The sequence below is a fragment of the Phoxinus phoxinus genome, assembly GCF_949152265.1.
Source record: "Phoxinus phoxinus genome assembly, chromosome: 1".
Classification (NCBI taxonomy): Eukaryota; Metazoa; Chordata; class Actinopteri; order Cypriniformes; family Leuciscidae; genus Phoxinus; species Phoxinus phoxinus.
The window spans coordinates 15,826,389-15,841,908 of record NC_136876.1 but is presented as its reverse complement, the minus strand read 5'-3'; the positions used below and the strand labels follow the sequence as shown (position 1 = coordinate 15,841,908).

The following is a 15,520-nucleotide window of genomic DNA, read 5'->3' as shown; positions in this document are numbered from 1 at the left end:
CGGTGTCATGCTTTGTGGTTCCCTGTCATGTTTAGTGTTTCCCTGTCTTGTCTATTAGTTATCCCAGGTGTCTCTCATTTCCCACTCCCCCTTGTTATCCTGTTTAGCTCGTTTGTCTCTGATTATTTAAGACCTGTGTTTCTGCCCCGTCCTTGTGAGTTCTTGTTTTATGTTTAACTGTTAACGTCGATGTTGGTTGTTCCTGTTCCCGAGTACCGTTGTCCTGTATAGTTTCTAGTGTTTGAGTTAGTCTGGTAAATAAAGCGTGTGCTGCATTTGGATCCTGCCTCATCTCTGCTTCAGCCGCACCGGCGTTACAGAAGAACTCACCACATCGTGATCCAGCAGCCATGCCTTTCTGGAATCCAGACGTGCAGATTCTCCGTCTCCATCAGGAGAATCGCTCCATAGAGGAGTACGTCGCGGAGTGCATGAAACTGGCGCCTCTCGCGCAAATGAGCACCCAGTGCTTGAAGATATTCTTCCACGGGGGATTATCAGAACCACTTCGGTCACAGATGCTCGGACCTGATCCTTCCGTGACTCTGATCCAGTATGTCGAGTGGGCTCTTTCTATGAGCGCCGAACCCGCGCTTCACGTCTGCCCAGCCGAACCCGCGCTTCACGTCTGCCCAGCCGAACCCGCGCTTCACGTCTGCCCAGCCGTACCCGCGCTTCACGTCTGCCCAGCCGAACCCGCGCTTCACGTCTGCCGAGCCGAACCCGCACTTCATATCAACCCAGCCGAGACCGCGCTCGACGAACCAGAGTTTCACGTCAGCCTCGGCAAATCGAGTGAGTCGAGTGAATCGAGTGAATCAAGTGAGTCGAGTGAATCAAGTGAATCGAGTGAATCGAGTGAGTCAAGTGTCGTGTCCAGTAATGAATCAAGCCCAGTGAAGCGTCGTCGCAGAAGGAGAAGGACTCGTTTGGCTCGCCAGGCTCCGGAGGGCGTTCCCAGACTCCACTCCCTACCCCGCCACTGCGCCTCGCCCTGCCGGCCCCGCCACTGCGCCTCGCCCTGCCGGCCCCGCCGCTGCGCCTCGCCCTGCCGGCCCCGCCGCTGCGCCTCGCCCTGCCGGCCCCGCCGCTGCGCCTCGCCCTGCCGGCCCCGCCTCTGCGCCTCGCCTTACCTGCGCCTCTCAAGCTTCGGGAGCCTTTTCCAGTGGCGGTTCCCAGCCTGGAGGTCTTAGCCTTAGATTACCCCAAGTATTTTTTGGGGGGGGGCCGTAGGTACCCTGTGAGGGACATGGAGGCGGCGCCTACATGGACCTTTGCACGTCCGCCTGAGCTTATGTCATTGGTCCTGTCCAGTCCTGTGCTCCCATCTGTGTCTGCTCCGTCCAGATCCCCGTCTGTGTCTGCTCCGCCCAGGTCCCCGTCTGTGTCTGCTCCGCCCAGGTCCCCGTCTGTGTCTGCTCCGCCCAGGTCCCCGTCTGAGTCTGCTCCGCCGTGGTCACCGGTACGTCCTGCTCCGCCCTGGTCGCCCACGCTCCATGGCCCAGGCCCTCCTTGCCTGTGTCCTAGTCCCGTTCCCCTGCACGGGCCTGGCCCTCCGTCCCTCCCCCAGGATCGCCTTTGCTCTGCCCCCCGCCTGGTTCGTGTTTGGAGCGTCTGGAAGCCGCTCCTTTGTGGGGGGGGCTATGTCATGCTTTGTGGTTCCCTGTCATGTTTAGTGTTTCCCAGTCTTGTCTATTAGTTATCCCAGGTGTCTCTCATTTCCCACTCCCCCTTGTTATCCTGTTTAGCTCGTTTGTCTCTGATTATTTAAGACCTGTGTTTCTGCCTCGTCCTTGTGAGTTCTTGTTTAATGTTTAACTGTTAACGTCGATGTTGGTTGTTCCTGTTCCCGAGTACCGTTGTCCTGTATAGTTTCTAGTGTTTGAGTTAGTCTGTAAAATAAAGCGTGTGCTGCATTTGGATCCTGCCTCATCTCTGCTTCAGCCGCACCGGCGTTACAGTCGGAGCCCCCACAAATCGTAAATATCAAACGTCTTCTCATGACTCTTGATTGATCTGACGACGTCGATTGTCGATTTTTTTTTTCTTCTTTTCTTCTCAAGTCACGTTTGATCCATGAGATATCGTCTCACTGTGAAAATGTTACTACATTCGACAGATTTGTGGTCTCGCGGTCTGGGACGAATATTCGAGTGTGTGCATTTGGATGATTATAATGCTAAAAATCGGTTGAAACTGCCCTTGTCTGTGGTCTCCCACAGTTTAAAAATCGGTTAAGATTTGAAAGTCGTCCAGGGCTTACATTAAAAAAAAAGAATACTTTATCTTACAAAGGTATGGCTCATGGATAGTTCATGTTAATGCTAACTAACTAACATCAACTATTGGGACCTTATTGTAAATTGTTACTATCACATATTGTTTGTATATATTGTCATATTGAGTTTCAGTTGTATTCTTATTGGTTTTGTACTTTTTTCTGTTCTGTTTCCTATGTTAGCTTTTGTTACTTGTTTTGTTGTTTGATTAACTAGTCTAAAGTGCCCGTGCAAAGTCAGTTTTTGTGTGTGTTTTTACTAATTGTTGGTTCAGTGTGTTTTAGTGCTCATTGTTACAATTACACAGTAAAAGTTCAGTGACATTTTTATTTGTGCATGGTAGAAAGCAAATACTGATGCTGACATAATGACATACAATATGGAAAATTGAACTACACGATTGAGGGAGCAGGCTACACGGTGAACTCAGAGAAAACGCTACGCTTGAGCAAACAGTTTGTGAATAGGCCACTACAAATGATGGCCGTGAAAGAGACTGTGAACGCATTGAATAGAAAATGTTTAATTGGTGAATAGCAAAGGCTACTATTACACAGCGATAACGTAAAATGCACCAAAATAAAGGGGCTGTTTACACCTCATGGGTTTTCTCAGATCGGATAGCTATCTGATTTATAAAAAACGATTCCATTTACACTTGGTCACATAAATGTGTTTTCACAAAACTGATTTAAATCCGATCTTCAATTGCCGCGCTATATGCAGATTTAATGGAGTTCACGTCACCGAAAGCAACAGTTATGAGCTGCATTTTATTGACCATCAGCTAATTTCCGTGTGCAGTGTGAGAGGGGGAGTGGCCGGCGGCTAGAGCGGCAAAAGCGGCAAAAGCGGCAAAAAGCCAATGTGTGCTTCTTTTACAGATATTTACCGATATCTTTTGCATTTCTAATCCAAACAACGTCAAACTTGGCACTGCACTTACTCGTGCCCGTAGCAAGACACCTGTCAAGTTTGAAATCCATCGGACTAATGTTTCGAGAGATATGCGAATAACACACACACACACACACACACGTCCCTGTAATTAATATATAGATGCACTGCACCTTTTTCTCGTTTCATTGCTTTGGTTTGTATCTACTGAGCCTGTTTTCTGTTAGGATTTGTTCCATCTTCATCAATAATAGTTGGTTGTTCTTTGTGGGTTTTTTTAATATCTGAGTATCATTGTTTTACACTGAACAAAATTATAAACGCAACACTTTTGTATTTGCCCCCATTTTTCATGAGCTGAACTCAAAGATCTAAGACTTTTTCTGTTCACAAAAGGCCTATTTCTCTCAAATATTGTTCACAAATCTGTCTAAGGCCCCGTTTACACGATGGGAAAACGTTTCTCTAAATACCCGGCTATGTGTAAATGTGGCCTAAATCTGTGTTAAGTAAGCACTTCTCCTTTGCCGAGATAATCCATCAACCTCACAGGTGTGGTATATCAAGATGCTGATTAGACAGCATGATAATTGCACATCCACAATATCCACAATAAAAAGCCACTCTAAGGCCATATCCACACGGACACAGGTATTTTTATAACCGGAGTTTTTCCTCCTGCGTTTTTTAAAAATCTCTGTCTACATGAAAACGCAAAAACACGCTATCAAGCGCCGTCAAGCGCATTCCCCACCAGCAGGCGGCGATATAACCCTAACCGTAAAGCCACACTGGCCAATCAGAAGCCGTCAGCGGCGCACACTTTGACGTCGCAAGGCAAAAACTCCGGTTTTACTGTCTACACGACAACACTGCAACCGCCGTTTCTGAAAATCCTCACCCTGGCAGGGGTTTTCAAAAATGTTCGGTTTCAGTGACCTGATACTGCGTTTCCGTGTGGACGAACGGGTGAACCGCGTAAAAAAAGTCACGGTTATAAAAATACCCGTGTTCGTGTGGACAAGGCCTAAAATGTGCAGTTTTATCACACAGCACAATGCTACAGATGTTGCAAGTTTTGAGGGAGCGTGCAATCGGCATGCTGACTGCTGAAATGTCCACCAGAGTTGTTGCCCATGAATTGAATGTTCATTTCTCTACCATAAGCCGTCTCCAACGGCGTTTCAGAGAATTTGGCAGTACATCCAACCGGCCTCACAACCGCAGACCACGTGTAACCACACCAGCCAGGACCTCCACATCCAGCATCTTCACCTCCAAGATCGTCTGAGACCAGCCACCCGGACAGCTGCTGCAACAATCGGTCTCAGGGAAGCTCATCTGCTTGCTCATCGTCCTCATCGGGTCTCGGCCTGACTGCAATTCGTCGTCGTAACCGACTTGAGTGGGCAAATGCTCACATTCGATGGTTCTGGCACTTGGAATCCCGGTTTTCACTGTACAGGGCAGATGGCAGACAGAGTGTATGGCGTCACGTGGGTGAGCGGTTTGCTGATGTCAACGTTGTGCATCGAGTGGCCCATGGTGGTGGTGGGGTTACGGTATGGGCAGGCGTTTGTTATGGACAATGAACACAGGTGCATTTTATTGATGACATTTTGAAAAGCACAGAGATACCGTGACGAGATCCTGAGGCCCATTGTTGTGCCATTCTTCCACGACCACCACCTCATGTTGCACATGATAATGCACGGCCCCATGTTGCAAGGATCTGTACACAATTCCTGGAAGCTGAAAACATCCCAGTTCTTGCATGGCCAGCATACTCACCGGACATGTCACCCATTGAGCATGTTTGGGATGCTCTGGATAGGCGTATACGACAGCGTGTTCCAGGTCCTGCCAATAACTTTGTGTCACAGGTCGGGTGGGCCAAGCTAGACTGCACCCACCCCTGAACCAGGACCACCTCGAGGAACGTGTCAGAGGGAAGAGTCAGAGACAGAGAATAAAATTAACAAGTTTTATTTTGAAGTAAAAGCAAATTGGAAACCCTAATCTAAAATCTTCTCCCTTGTTGCCCTCAGGGATCGGGGGTGGACGGTGCAGTGACTGGGGACTCTCCCGCCCTCTTCCCCAGTACAGACCCTGCAGCAGATGACCAGCGCACAGGTGGGGGCGGTGGGCAAATGAACGGTCCGGTAAGTCTTCTCTGGTAAGTAGATAATTCTAACCTTCCTTCACAGGTGGGGGTGCAGTCGACGAACGAACAGTCCGGTAAGTCTCTTCTGGTAAGCAGATACTTCCAACCTTCCTTCACAGGGGTGGGCGTACGGTCCACGAGCGAGCAGTCCGGTAAGTCTCCTCTGGTAAGTAAATCATTTCAACCTTCCCTCCTTCACAGGTATGGGCGTTGGGGCAGAGGAATATCAGTCAAGTACGTGTCCGGAGGGGACCCGGTCTTACGGGGGGTGGCTAGGGGAGTCTTCCGCGGACGCTGCTCCAGAGCGAGGGGGTTCCAAAGTGGTCACGGACCCAACGCCGACAGCTAAACGGGGCTTCTTCTGACACAGACAGGGTGGATATTCCAGACAGAGGGTGCCAGCCTCACGTTCGTGACAGAAGGACAGCCGCTTCTCCCAGCACAGGTGACTATACGGATGCAGCAGGCTCGAAGGCGACAGGCTGCACGAGGCTTCTACTGGGACAGACAGAATAGGTGCTTCAGGCAAAGCATACAGTACACATGCACTGGAAGGAACGAACACTGCTCACAACACAGATGAGTTGCAGGGGTACGGCAGACTCGAAGTCAACGGGCTGGACGGGGCTTCTTCCGACACAGACAGAATGGGTGTTCCAGACAGAGCGCGTCAACCTTACGTCCGTGACAGAGGGACAGTCACTTCTCCCAACACAGGTGGGCTATGAGGATACAGCAGACTCGAAGTCGACAGGCTGCACGGGGCTCCTGCTGAGACAGACAGAATACGTGCTTCGGACAAAGCATACAGTTTACATGCGTTGAGGGGAATGAACACTTCTCACAATACAGATGGGCTGCGGAGATACAGCAGACTCAAGTCAAACAGGCTGAACGGGACTTCTTCTGATGCAGACAGAGTAGGTATTTCAGACAGGGCGCGCCAACCTCACATTCGAGACAGAGGGACAGTCACTTCTCCCAGTACGGGTGGGCTACCAGGATACAGTAGACTCGAAGTCGACAGGCTGCACGGGGCTTCTACTGAGACAGACAGAATAGACGCTTCAGACACAGTTCACAGGCGTTGGAAGGAACGGACACTTCTCATAATGCAGATGGGCTGCGGGGATACCGCAGACTCAAGTCAAACAGGCTAAACAGGTCTTTTTCTGACACAGACAAAGTGAACATTTCAGACAAGGCGGGCCAACCTCACATTCAGGGCAGGGGGACAGTCACTTCCCCCAGTATGGGTGGACTACGAGAATACAGCAGACTCCAATTTGACAGGCTGCACGAAGCTTTTACTGAGACAGGCAGTGAACATTACAACAGGGCATCTCCTCTCCTATCAGCGCAAACAGAGGAGTTAATTCCAATCCAAGATGATAATTCTTCAACATCCAACAGGTAGAATAGATTAATGTCACTTTTGACAGTAGACCAGCATAACACAGGGAGAGTGCACGGCAAAAAGGGAATGTATCTTGCACACACACAGCAATTCCATTTCAAGCATATAAGGTGGGGGAAACGTCAATCTTAGGCACTGCAAACTCACTTCACAAGGTGCAATTTAAAGCCAGCACTCACCCTTGGGTCTCTGTGCGAGGGGACCGTGATCATCAATACTGCAGATAATATTTTGGGAGGTTTTTCTTCACATACACGGGCAGAGTTCACATCACCATTTCTCAATGGAGGGGGAGATAAGAGATCGGTAATGAATCAATACAATCCACTCAGTGACATTTATGATCGTGATCCAACACTCCAAGCCACATCCAATTCAGTGTCAAATGCATGCAATTACGAGACTCAGTTCTCAGTTACTTAGCTCCTCTCTAGTGCAAACGGGATATTTCACTCTTCCTCCGTTGTCCTCAAGTCCCTCATTAAGCCAGCACTCTCCTGTTCATTCACCAGTATTCCAATAACTGCAACCGCCCAATAAAACGACTCCTCCCGGGGAAGAAAGACCACACCCTTCTGACTCTGTCTCGTGCTTTTTATCCTCTCAAATGCTGACGGGGCTCCTTCCAAACTCTCAGAGTAAATTCCCCACACCTGTCACCAATCTGTCATTTGGGGTTGTCATGGCAACAGACGCATCCACAGACCTGGGGATGGAGTTTCACCCAAAAGTTTCCCACCGGAAACACTACTTCGGCGGAATTAAGTTCCATATGCTTTGTCACCTCGTGACATTTGCACAGCTATTGAAGAGGAGTGGACCAATCCACAGGCCACAATTAACAACCTGATCAAGTCTATGCGAAGAAGATGTGTTGCACTGCGTGAGGCAAATGGTGGTCACACCAGATACTGACTGGTTTTCGGACCCTCACGGATCCCCCCAATACAGTAAAACTGCACATTTTAGAGTGGCCTTTTATTGTGGCCAGCATAAGGCACACCTGTGCAATAATCATGCTGTCTAATCAGCATTTTTATATGCCACACCTGTGAGGTGGATGGATTATCTCAGCAAAGAAGAAGTGCTCACTAACACAGATTTAGACAGATTTGTGAACAATATTTGAGAGAAATTGGCCTTTTGTGTACATAGAAAAAGTCTTAGATCTTTGAGTTCAGCTAATGCAAAATGGGGGCAAAAACAAAATTCTGTTCAGTGTATTTGAGTATGTTTATAAATAGAGACTGCTGCAATTAGATCTTGCTCTTTTAATCTCTGCTTCAACTGGACGTGACATACATGTATACATACATGTCTCTCTGTGTGTGTGTGTGTGTGTGTGTGTGTGTGTGTGTGTGTATATGAATAATTACACAATATTAGTAATCCCCTATTTTGTAGAGGGTGGTAAAAATGACAATTTTCACCTGAGATTTTGAGTATTAAACATGGCAGCATCATTATTTTATTTTTACATAGAGATTGGTAGTTCTATTAGTAAAATCTCTTGATTTTTTTCAATCCTTCTTGCATCATGTCAAAAGTATTAACTGTTCAGAAAAAAAAGAAAAAAACACCTTTTCTGTTTGTTTCCTCCAACGTTTGCATTTCCTATTGGATTTTGGCTCTTAAAATAGTACTACATTAATTTCAGTTCAGTTTCAGTTTTCTAATTATTACAAGTTTAATTGAGTATTTTGAATGTATTTTTGCTCGTCAGCAATCCTGTAAGAACGACTTATACTTTCACAAGGAGAATCTAATGATGACTGTGACAAATCTGTTTGTCACTGGTACTGACACGACAGGATCGACTCTGCGCCGGGGTTTGATGCTTTCATGCCCTTTTCTGCAGGTCTCTCTCTCTCTCTCTCTCTCTCTCTCTCTCTCTCTCTCAGGGATTGTCTCCTGAAATGGTCGGTAAATTGCACCACTCTGAGGCTGGACTTATCATGTACTCCTTATTACACATTTTGTTAGAAAAAATTAAAGGTTGGCAATACTAAAGGTTGAGCTTTGACTGCATCTTAGAGAAACGAGTAGCTGTTAACTGATCTGGGGTCTTTCTCAGTATTTCAGTCTGAAAGTATCGATTACTGAGGTTTTCAGGACCTCACATACTGTAGTAGACTTTGGTAGACTGCTCCCTAAGAGCATTTCAGGGGATATTGCCAAGGCTATGTTGTGTATTCTCCTGGAGCTCTGCTCTTGGGGTTCTAGGCTGAGGCCTGCCCTACAGAAACAGGAAGTACGTTTTTTTCTTAGAACCTTAGGGAATAGTGCCTATACAAGTCACATAGGATGCACCCTTAAGGTTGACGCACTCCTGACTCTAGTCTAGGCCTGTAGAGTCATTTAGTGTCATGTTTGTGCATAATCGCAGCTCAGATAGGCAGGCATTCCTTCAACATGGCATTTGTTGGTATTGGTTCCTCATGGCATCTACACCAAGACGCAGCGTCAAAGTTCCACTTTAAAAGGGAATGTCTCAGGTTGCATATGCAATCCGGTTTCCTGAGAAGGGGAATGAGATGCTTTTATGTTGCCATCCCGGTGGAAAGGCGACATAGATAGCAGAGGAAAAGGAGGCAAAAGCGGTGAAAGAGAGCTGGCCTATGGGCTAGGCTACAAGCTAATCCACACAAGCCACCTCTGCCGAGCCTCTTTCTTTCAAACCCCTTAATCATTCATTAACAAGATGGATAAAATTCACCTAAGGATTACATAGCACAATATATTCAGCTGTGTAATAAACCAACCAACTCCATATTAAACCAAATGGATTAAGAATGGGATGTTCATGTGCATGTAAAGGCAAACGTCACAAAACTTTTGGAAATATAGTGTATATTGTGCTAGTTTGAAGTTTGATAAAGTTTGCAGTGTCTCTGTGTGTCAGTTCAGACCTGCTTTGCTGTGCATTGTTGGGAAAGTAGACAATACAACAATATTTAGTGCATAATATATAAACCAAAAGGGATGCTTTAATGATGTAAATTAAATAATATTGGAGCAAAGATTGTGTTAAACCAGATTTTTATTTTATTTTAAGGCTTTATTGCTTGAATAATGTTCCTGTGTTGTCTTAACAAGCTAAAAATGGTCAATTAATGATTCACCACAGGGTGTCACATACATGCTGCTGATGTAACCTCACCAACCCTCTATTCTCATGGATTTTTGCAATTTCTGTAGGATCACACAAGGTCCCTCCCTTACATATCGGCTATAAATCTGCGAGTGCATCAGTTCAGAAGCTTAGAGAGAAAATGGCTGTAATCGAGTCACTTCTGCAGTTTCTCAGCACAGGTACATTACTGGGTGCTTTGCTGTTGCTTCTGGTTTTGTATTTGCTTTCCTCTGGATCCAGATCTCAGAAAGAGGGGAAAGAGCCACCGGGACCCAAACCTCTGCCGCTGCTGGGGAACCTGCTGACCCTTGACCTCAAGAGACCCTCTGACACCTTTGTTGAGGTGAGAACTTGATACATTTAAGATCAATAGTTGTCCATAATTTTAAGATTTGTTTGCAAATGTCTTTCTCTGTGTCCTCCAGCTGTCCAAAACCTACGGAAACATATTCCAAGTGTTTTTGGGTCCCAGAAAAACTGTGGTCTTAATTGGGTACAAAACTGTCAAAGAAGCTCTCGTGAACTATGCAGAAGAGTTCGGCGACAGAAAAATTGAACCTGGTTTCAGGATAATGAATGATGAACATGGTAGGATTCTTTGTTGTTTTCTTAATCTACAGAACAAACTGTAAATGCTAGACATGTTGAAAAGCAAACATGCATATCATTTCAGTTCCTCGTGGCCTCTCCAAGCTAATGTAATTGGGTTTAACTACTGAAGTAAACAATTATTTTCTTTATATTTGACACTAATATGAGTTCATAATAAATAAGAACAAAACATTTGGTGGTGAACAACTTACTTTAACCATGAAAAACCTAAAAATACTTTTTTGTTGGCTTGAAAATGTGTGCTATGTCTTTAATCAATGTGGATTCCCAGCAATATTTGGTGACAAAATAGTATTTAAAATTTTTAAGTAGCATAAATTCATAACTGCACTGTAAAATCTAATTAGATTGACTTGCTTTAAAAAGAATGCAAACAGATTGCCTTAAACAACAGCCGGTTAATGAGAGTTTTTTGACAAAATTCTGGCGGTGTCAGAAGATTTGAATCACAGTCCAACAGTGTGACTTCTCCTACGACGACCGTCAAATTGTCTTCATTTATCAAGACAAGCCATGACCAAAATTAACATTAGAGATTTCTTTGTAGCCACCATTTCAATCCCGAGTGTGATCCTGAGATCTTACAGTGTGAAATGGCTTACAGCGATGATCATGTTCGTACAGTCTGACAGACAACAATCGTAATGGAATATTATAAATCGCAGTGTGCACCCGGCTGTAGTTAGAACAACTGTTGGATTTTACAGTGTAGTCAGTGGTGAAATGACTTGTCACTTATTAACCTGACATAATGTGTACATGCAAGCTGAGACTGTATAAGTCCCAAATGTCTAAGGTTAATGTATGTTTAACTTACAAAGTAATCATTTTCTGCTTGTGTTGTTATTGAGTCTCACAGTCAGTTGGTTCTCTGTGTTGATCAGGAATCCTCTTTTCCAATGGAGAGAACTGGAGAGAGATGCGACGCTTCGCTCTCAGCAACCTGCGGGACTTCGGGATGGGCAAGAGAGGAAGTGAAGAGAAAATCATAGAGGAAATTCAGTTTCTGAAAGGAGAGTTTGATAAGTTTGAAGGTACAAGCTTAAACACATTTATGGACATCTGCAATCATGCTCTTAGTTTAAAGGATCCGTTGAGAGACATTTGCTTTTTCTTCACAGGGAAACCCTTCGACACAACACAGCCTGTGAACTACGCTGTGTCAAACATCATCTCAGCTATTGTGTACGGCAGCAGATTTGAATACACAGACCCACGATTCACAGATATGGTCGACAGGGCAAATGAAAATGTTCGGGTTTTGGGATCGGCTTCTATGATGGTATGGAAGTATGTTTTACTGTATGTTTTTGGTGACTTAATTTTTAAAAAACATATTAATACTTGCATTTTTTTTTCTCTGTGTGTACTTGCAGCTTTATAATATATTTCCGTGGTTGGGTCCGTTCCTCAACAGTAAAAGGATTGCTGTAAGAAATGCGTTGAGAAATAGAGCAGAAATGACGAGGTTGATCACTGGACTGCTGGAGACTCTGAATCCACACGACCGCAGAGGGTTTGTCGACTCCTTTCTCATCCGCAAACAGAGCGACGAGGTACAGAAATCACCTTGTTCCATAGGAACTAAAAAGTAATCATCAGTTTTGATATTTAAACACAATTATTTATTTAATTATTAGGCATAGTTATTAAATGAATATTAAATATGCACAAAATATGCTAAAACTAAATATATTTGGCGAACACAAAATGTTTCTTTTGTAAACATTAGTTAATTTAAGATGAACTAACAATTAAAACTGCTTTGTTTCTTTTTCTCCAGAGTTTGTATTGTTTGAAGTTTGTATGTAATTTTGGATTTTGGTTCATAAAATACAACAACATTAATTTTGATGTTTAAGTTTTCTAATTATTAGATGTTTAATTGAGCATTTTGAATGTATTTTTGCTTGTCAGCAATCCTGTAAGGAGGACTCGTACTTTCACCAGGAGAATCTTATTGTGACGGTGGGAAATCTGTTTTCTGCTGGTACTGACACGACAGGAACGACTCTGCGCTGGGGTTTGATGCTCATGGCCAAATACCCTCATATACAGGGTAAAAAAAGACCGTAATGCCAAGAGTTTTTCCTCAATGAGTTTAATGTTGTCTATGAGAACAAATGTGTGTTGCATTTTTGTGCAGATCAAGTTCATGAGGAGATTGACAGAGTGATCGGTGGACGTAAGCCAGTGGTTGAAGATAGAAAGAAATTACCGTATACAGACGCTGTGATTCATGAAACCCAGAGACTGGCTAATATTGTTCCCTTGAGTCTGCCGCATAAGACCAGCTGTGATGTTCACTTCAATGGATACTTCATCAAGAAGGTCAGTCAGAAGAATAAATATTTAGGCCTATAAAAGATACCATGTGCATCTTGAACATTGTCTTTTCTCCATTTTCTAGGGTACCACTGTAGTTCCTCTGCTGACGTCTGTTTTGAAGGATCCAAGCGAATGGGAGAAACCGAACAGCTTTTACCCAGAACACTTCCTAGATGAGAAGGGCCAGTTTGTCAAGAGAGATGCTTTCATGCCCTTTTCTGCAGGTATACACTCAACTCTAAGTCTAAACACCCAGTGTTTTGGAGAAATAAACATTTAATTTGGAATTTAAAACAGCCCCCCCCCCCCCCCCCCCCCTCTCTCTCTCTCTCTCTCTCAGGCCGAAGGGTTTGTTTGGGAGAGAGTTTGGCCAGGATGGAGCTCTTCCTGTTCTTCACTTCCCTCCTTCAGAGCTTCCGCTTCACAACTCCACCTGGAGTGTCTGTAGATGATCTGGATCTCAAAGGAATAGTCGGAATCACGTTGAATCCGTCCCCACACAAGCTGTGTGCGATCAGACGCTCCTGATACTGGACAATCAAAACAGAAACATTACATTTTACCTCAGTTTAAATAAGAACTGGAATGATTAAATTCACAAAATGTATGCGAATAACTCAACAAACCAAAATCACTTCTGACTCTTTTTATTGCATAAAACATCTTGAGTAGCAGGTGCATATTGTGTTTGTTAATTTTTGCCCCTACCCCTTGGCCCTAACCCTCCGTTTTGCGCATTCACGTCTGTGTCCTGATTCTTTTTGCGATAGAGGGGTAGGGTGAAGGGGTAGGGCTGAACGGTGAAAGAAAGTCACAAATGTAAGTATTTCCTAATATGGTGGTTTTCTTCAAAACAATCATAAAAAAGAGATCGCTAATTCAGCGCTAGCATGTTGCCTCGGTAACCAGGCAGACAGTATTGCTTGCTTCCCTACTAACGTTAGTTACCTGGTACGTTAATGAAGCTAAACTAAAGTAAAAAGCATTTGTTCTCACATGTCTTTATAAATCAGTCCGGCATTGCGTGGTTATCGTGTAAACACAACACAGTCAATAAGTCAATTATAGCCATGTATTTCACATTGAAACATTTACTATCTCTTTACACTACCAGCAGCCCATACGACAGAGATTGCCACAGTGGAGGACGGCATATTGGTATCGTTGTCAGTCGTTGTCATGAAGAAATCCTGTAAAACCTCATCGCTTCCATAACGTCAGAGCAATCGTCGTCGACTGATGACGTATCGGGTTTATGAAGGGTTGTTCCATTTCGTAGGGGAATATTTCAACCCATTGGCCATTGTAACTCTGTTTTAAGGGCCAAGGGGTACACTCGAGAACAAGGGGTAGGGGCAAGGGGTGAATTGGGATTGAGCCTTGGACTGTTCCCTGCCCAACTCAACCCGAGTCCGTAGCCATTTTCAAGCGGTTGAAGACGCATCTTTTTCGGCAACACTTGATCCATTAATACTAACACTTTCTTTTCTTTTTGCTAATATTCAATGCTAATAAAAATAGGTTCATACAAAACGATTTAATACACCAAGGTGAATTGGTTTAGTCAGTTGTGACTCGTGAGTGACAGTAGCTATCCACACGTTTTTATCCGAATTAAGTGATATCGAATGAAAAATGCCTTATGGAAACAGTACAATTCGATTGAATTTCATGAATATCGACTCAAATGAAATATGTTCGGTCTCATCGGATTTTATCTTGATCGATATACGGCTTATGCGATAAACGCTGATAGAAACGTTATTTGCCGAATAAATAATGAATTGCATTTTGTCTAGCAAAACTTTGTTTTGAATGTTGTGCGATTTAGTGCGAAAATGAATGGAAACACCTTAAAATGTCTCAAATCAATTCGATATACCAATTTGATCGCAAAACAGCATTTGACGTAATTACGCACAGGTTTTTATTCGCTTTAAAGCCATTGGATGGAAACACACTTTCACCAGCTTTATTCGCATGAGTTTTTTTACCGAACTTCAAATAATTCGATTGAGAAGTGGATGGAAACTTAGCTAGTGTTGGGGCGGGGGGATGGGAAATCTGTTGATTGTCGAGTGCCAAATAAACAAAGAGATGGACAGGAAAAGGTTAAAGCCATCAGATGCCCAATTTAGGGGAAAAAAAGATGAGAAGAACAGGAGAAATGAGCAAAAGATAAAAGTATGAAACTATGTTCTCTCTGTATGATTACTGTTGTGTTAGGATGGCTATTTATCGATATTTTATGCTGAAGTAAATCAGGTCAGACAAACGTGATATACCATTTTATTCTTCCCCAACTCCCCACTAGGGGGCGGTATTTAACCACATCACATTTAACCATATCACTACAATTACGGAATCCGTCATGAATGAAGGGCTTATGTTGATTGGTGCGTAGGCCTATAACTCTTACGTTTGTTAGCCTTTTTGCTATGATGCTTATATGCTTATACAACAATAATTTGGTTTTAAAGGGGACCTATTATGCAAAATTCACTTTTGCATGCTGTTTGGACATACATGTGTGTTGGCAGTGTGTACACAACCACAATAGTGATAAAAATCCACTTACTCCATCCCCATAAATCATAAGCAGTGTTTCCCAACGACCTGTTTTCAGCCGTGGGGCTGGTGTGACGTCACTACAGCCACATGCCCCGCCCACGAATGTTGACAGAGACTGT

At 44.2% G+C, this 15,520-nt stretch overlaps 1 protein-coding gene and 1 pseudogene across 2 annotated transcripts in view; both read left to right on the top strand.

The window, feature by feature from the left end:
* The window catches only part of LOC307002885 (cytochrome P450 2K4-like), a gene marked incomplete at both ends in the record, with an annotated part of 13,080 nt that extends 2,835 nt beyond the window's left edge, over nt 1-10,245 (top strand). The window contains 3 exons of the mRNA XM_079620844.1: nt 8,481-8,663; nt 8,981-9,008; nt 9,956-10,245. Coding sequence (XP_079476970.1) covers nt 8,481-8,663; nt 8,981-9,008; nt 9,956-10,245 — 501 coding nt within the window. The remainder of the gene's footprint in view (nt 1-8,480; nt 8,664-8,980; nt 9,009-9,955) is intronic.
* Nucleotides 1-14,968, top strand: part of LOC306994531 (cytochrome P450 2K1-like) — an 18,541-nt pseudogene extending 3,573 nt beyond the window's left edge. The window contains exons 2-9 of the transcript XR_013800699.1: nt 10,316-10,478; nt 11,387-11,536; nt 11,624-11,784; nt 11,879-12,058; nt 12,420-12,561; nt 12,649-12,833; nt 12,913-13,054; nt 13,171-14,968. The product of XR_013800699.1 is annotated as a cytochrome P450 2K1-like (transcript). The remainder of the gene's footprint in view (nt 1-10,315; nt 10,479-11,386; nt 11,537-11,623; nt 11,785-11,878; nt 12,059-12,419; nt 12,562-12,648; nt 12,834-12,912; nt 13,055-13,170) is intronic.
* The last annotated feature ends 552 nt before the right edge of the window (nt 14,969-15,520 follow it).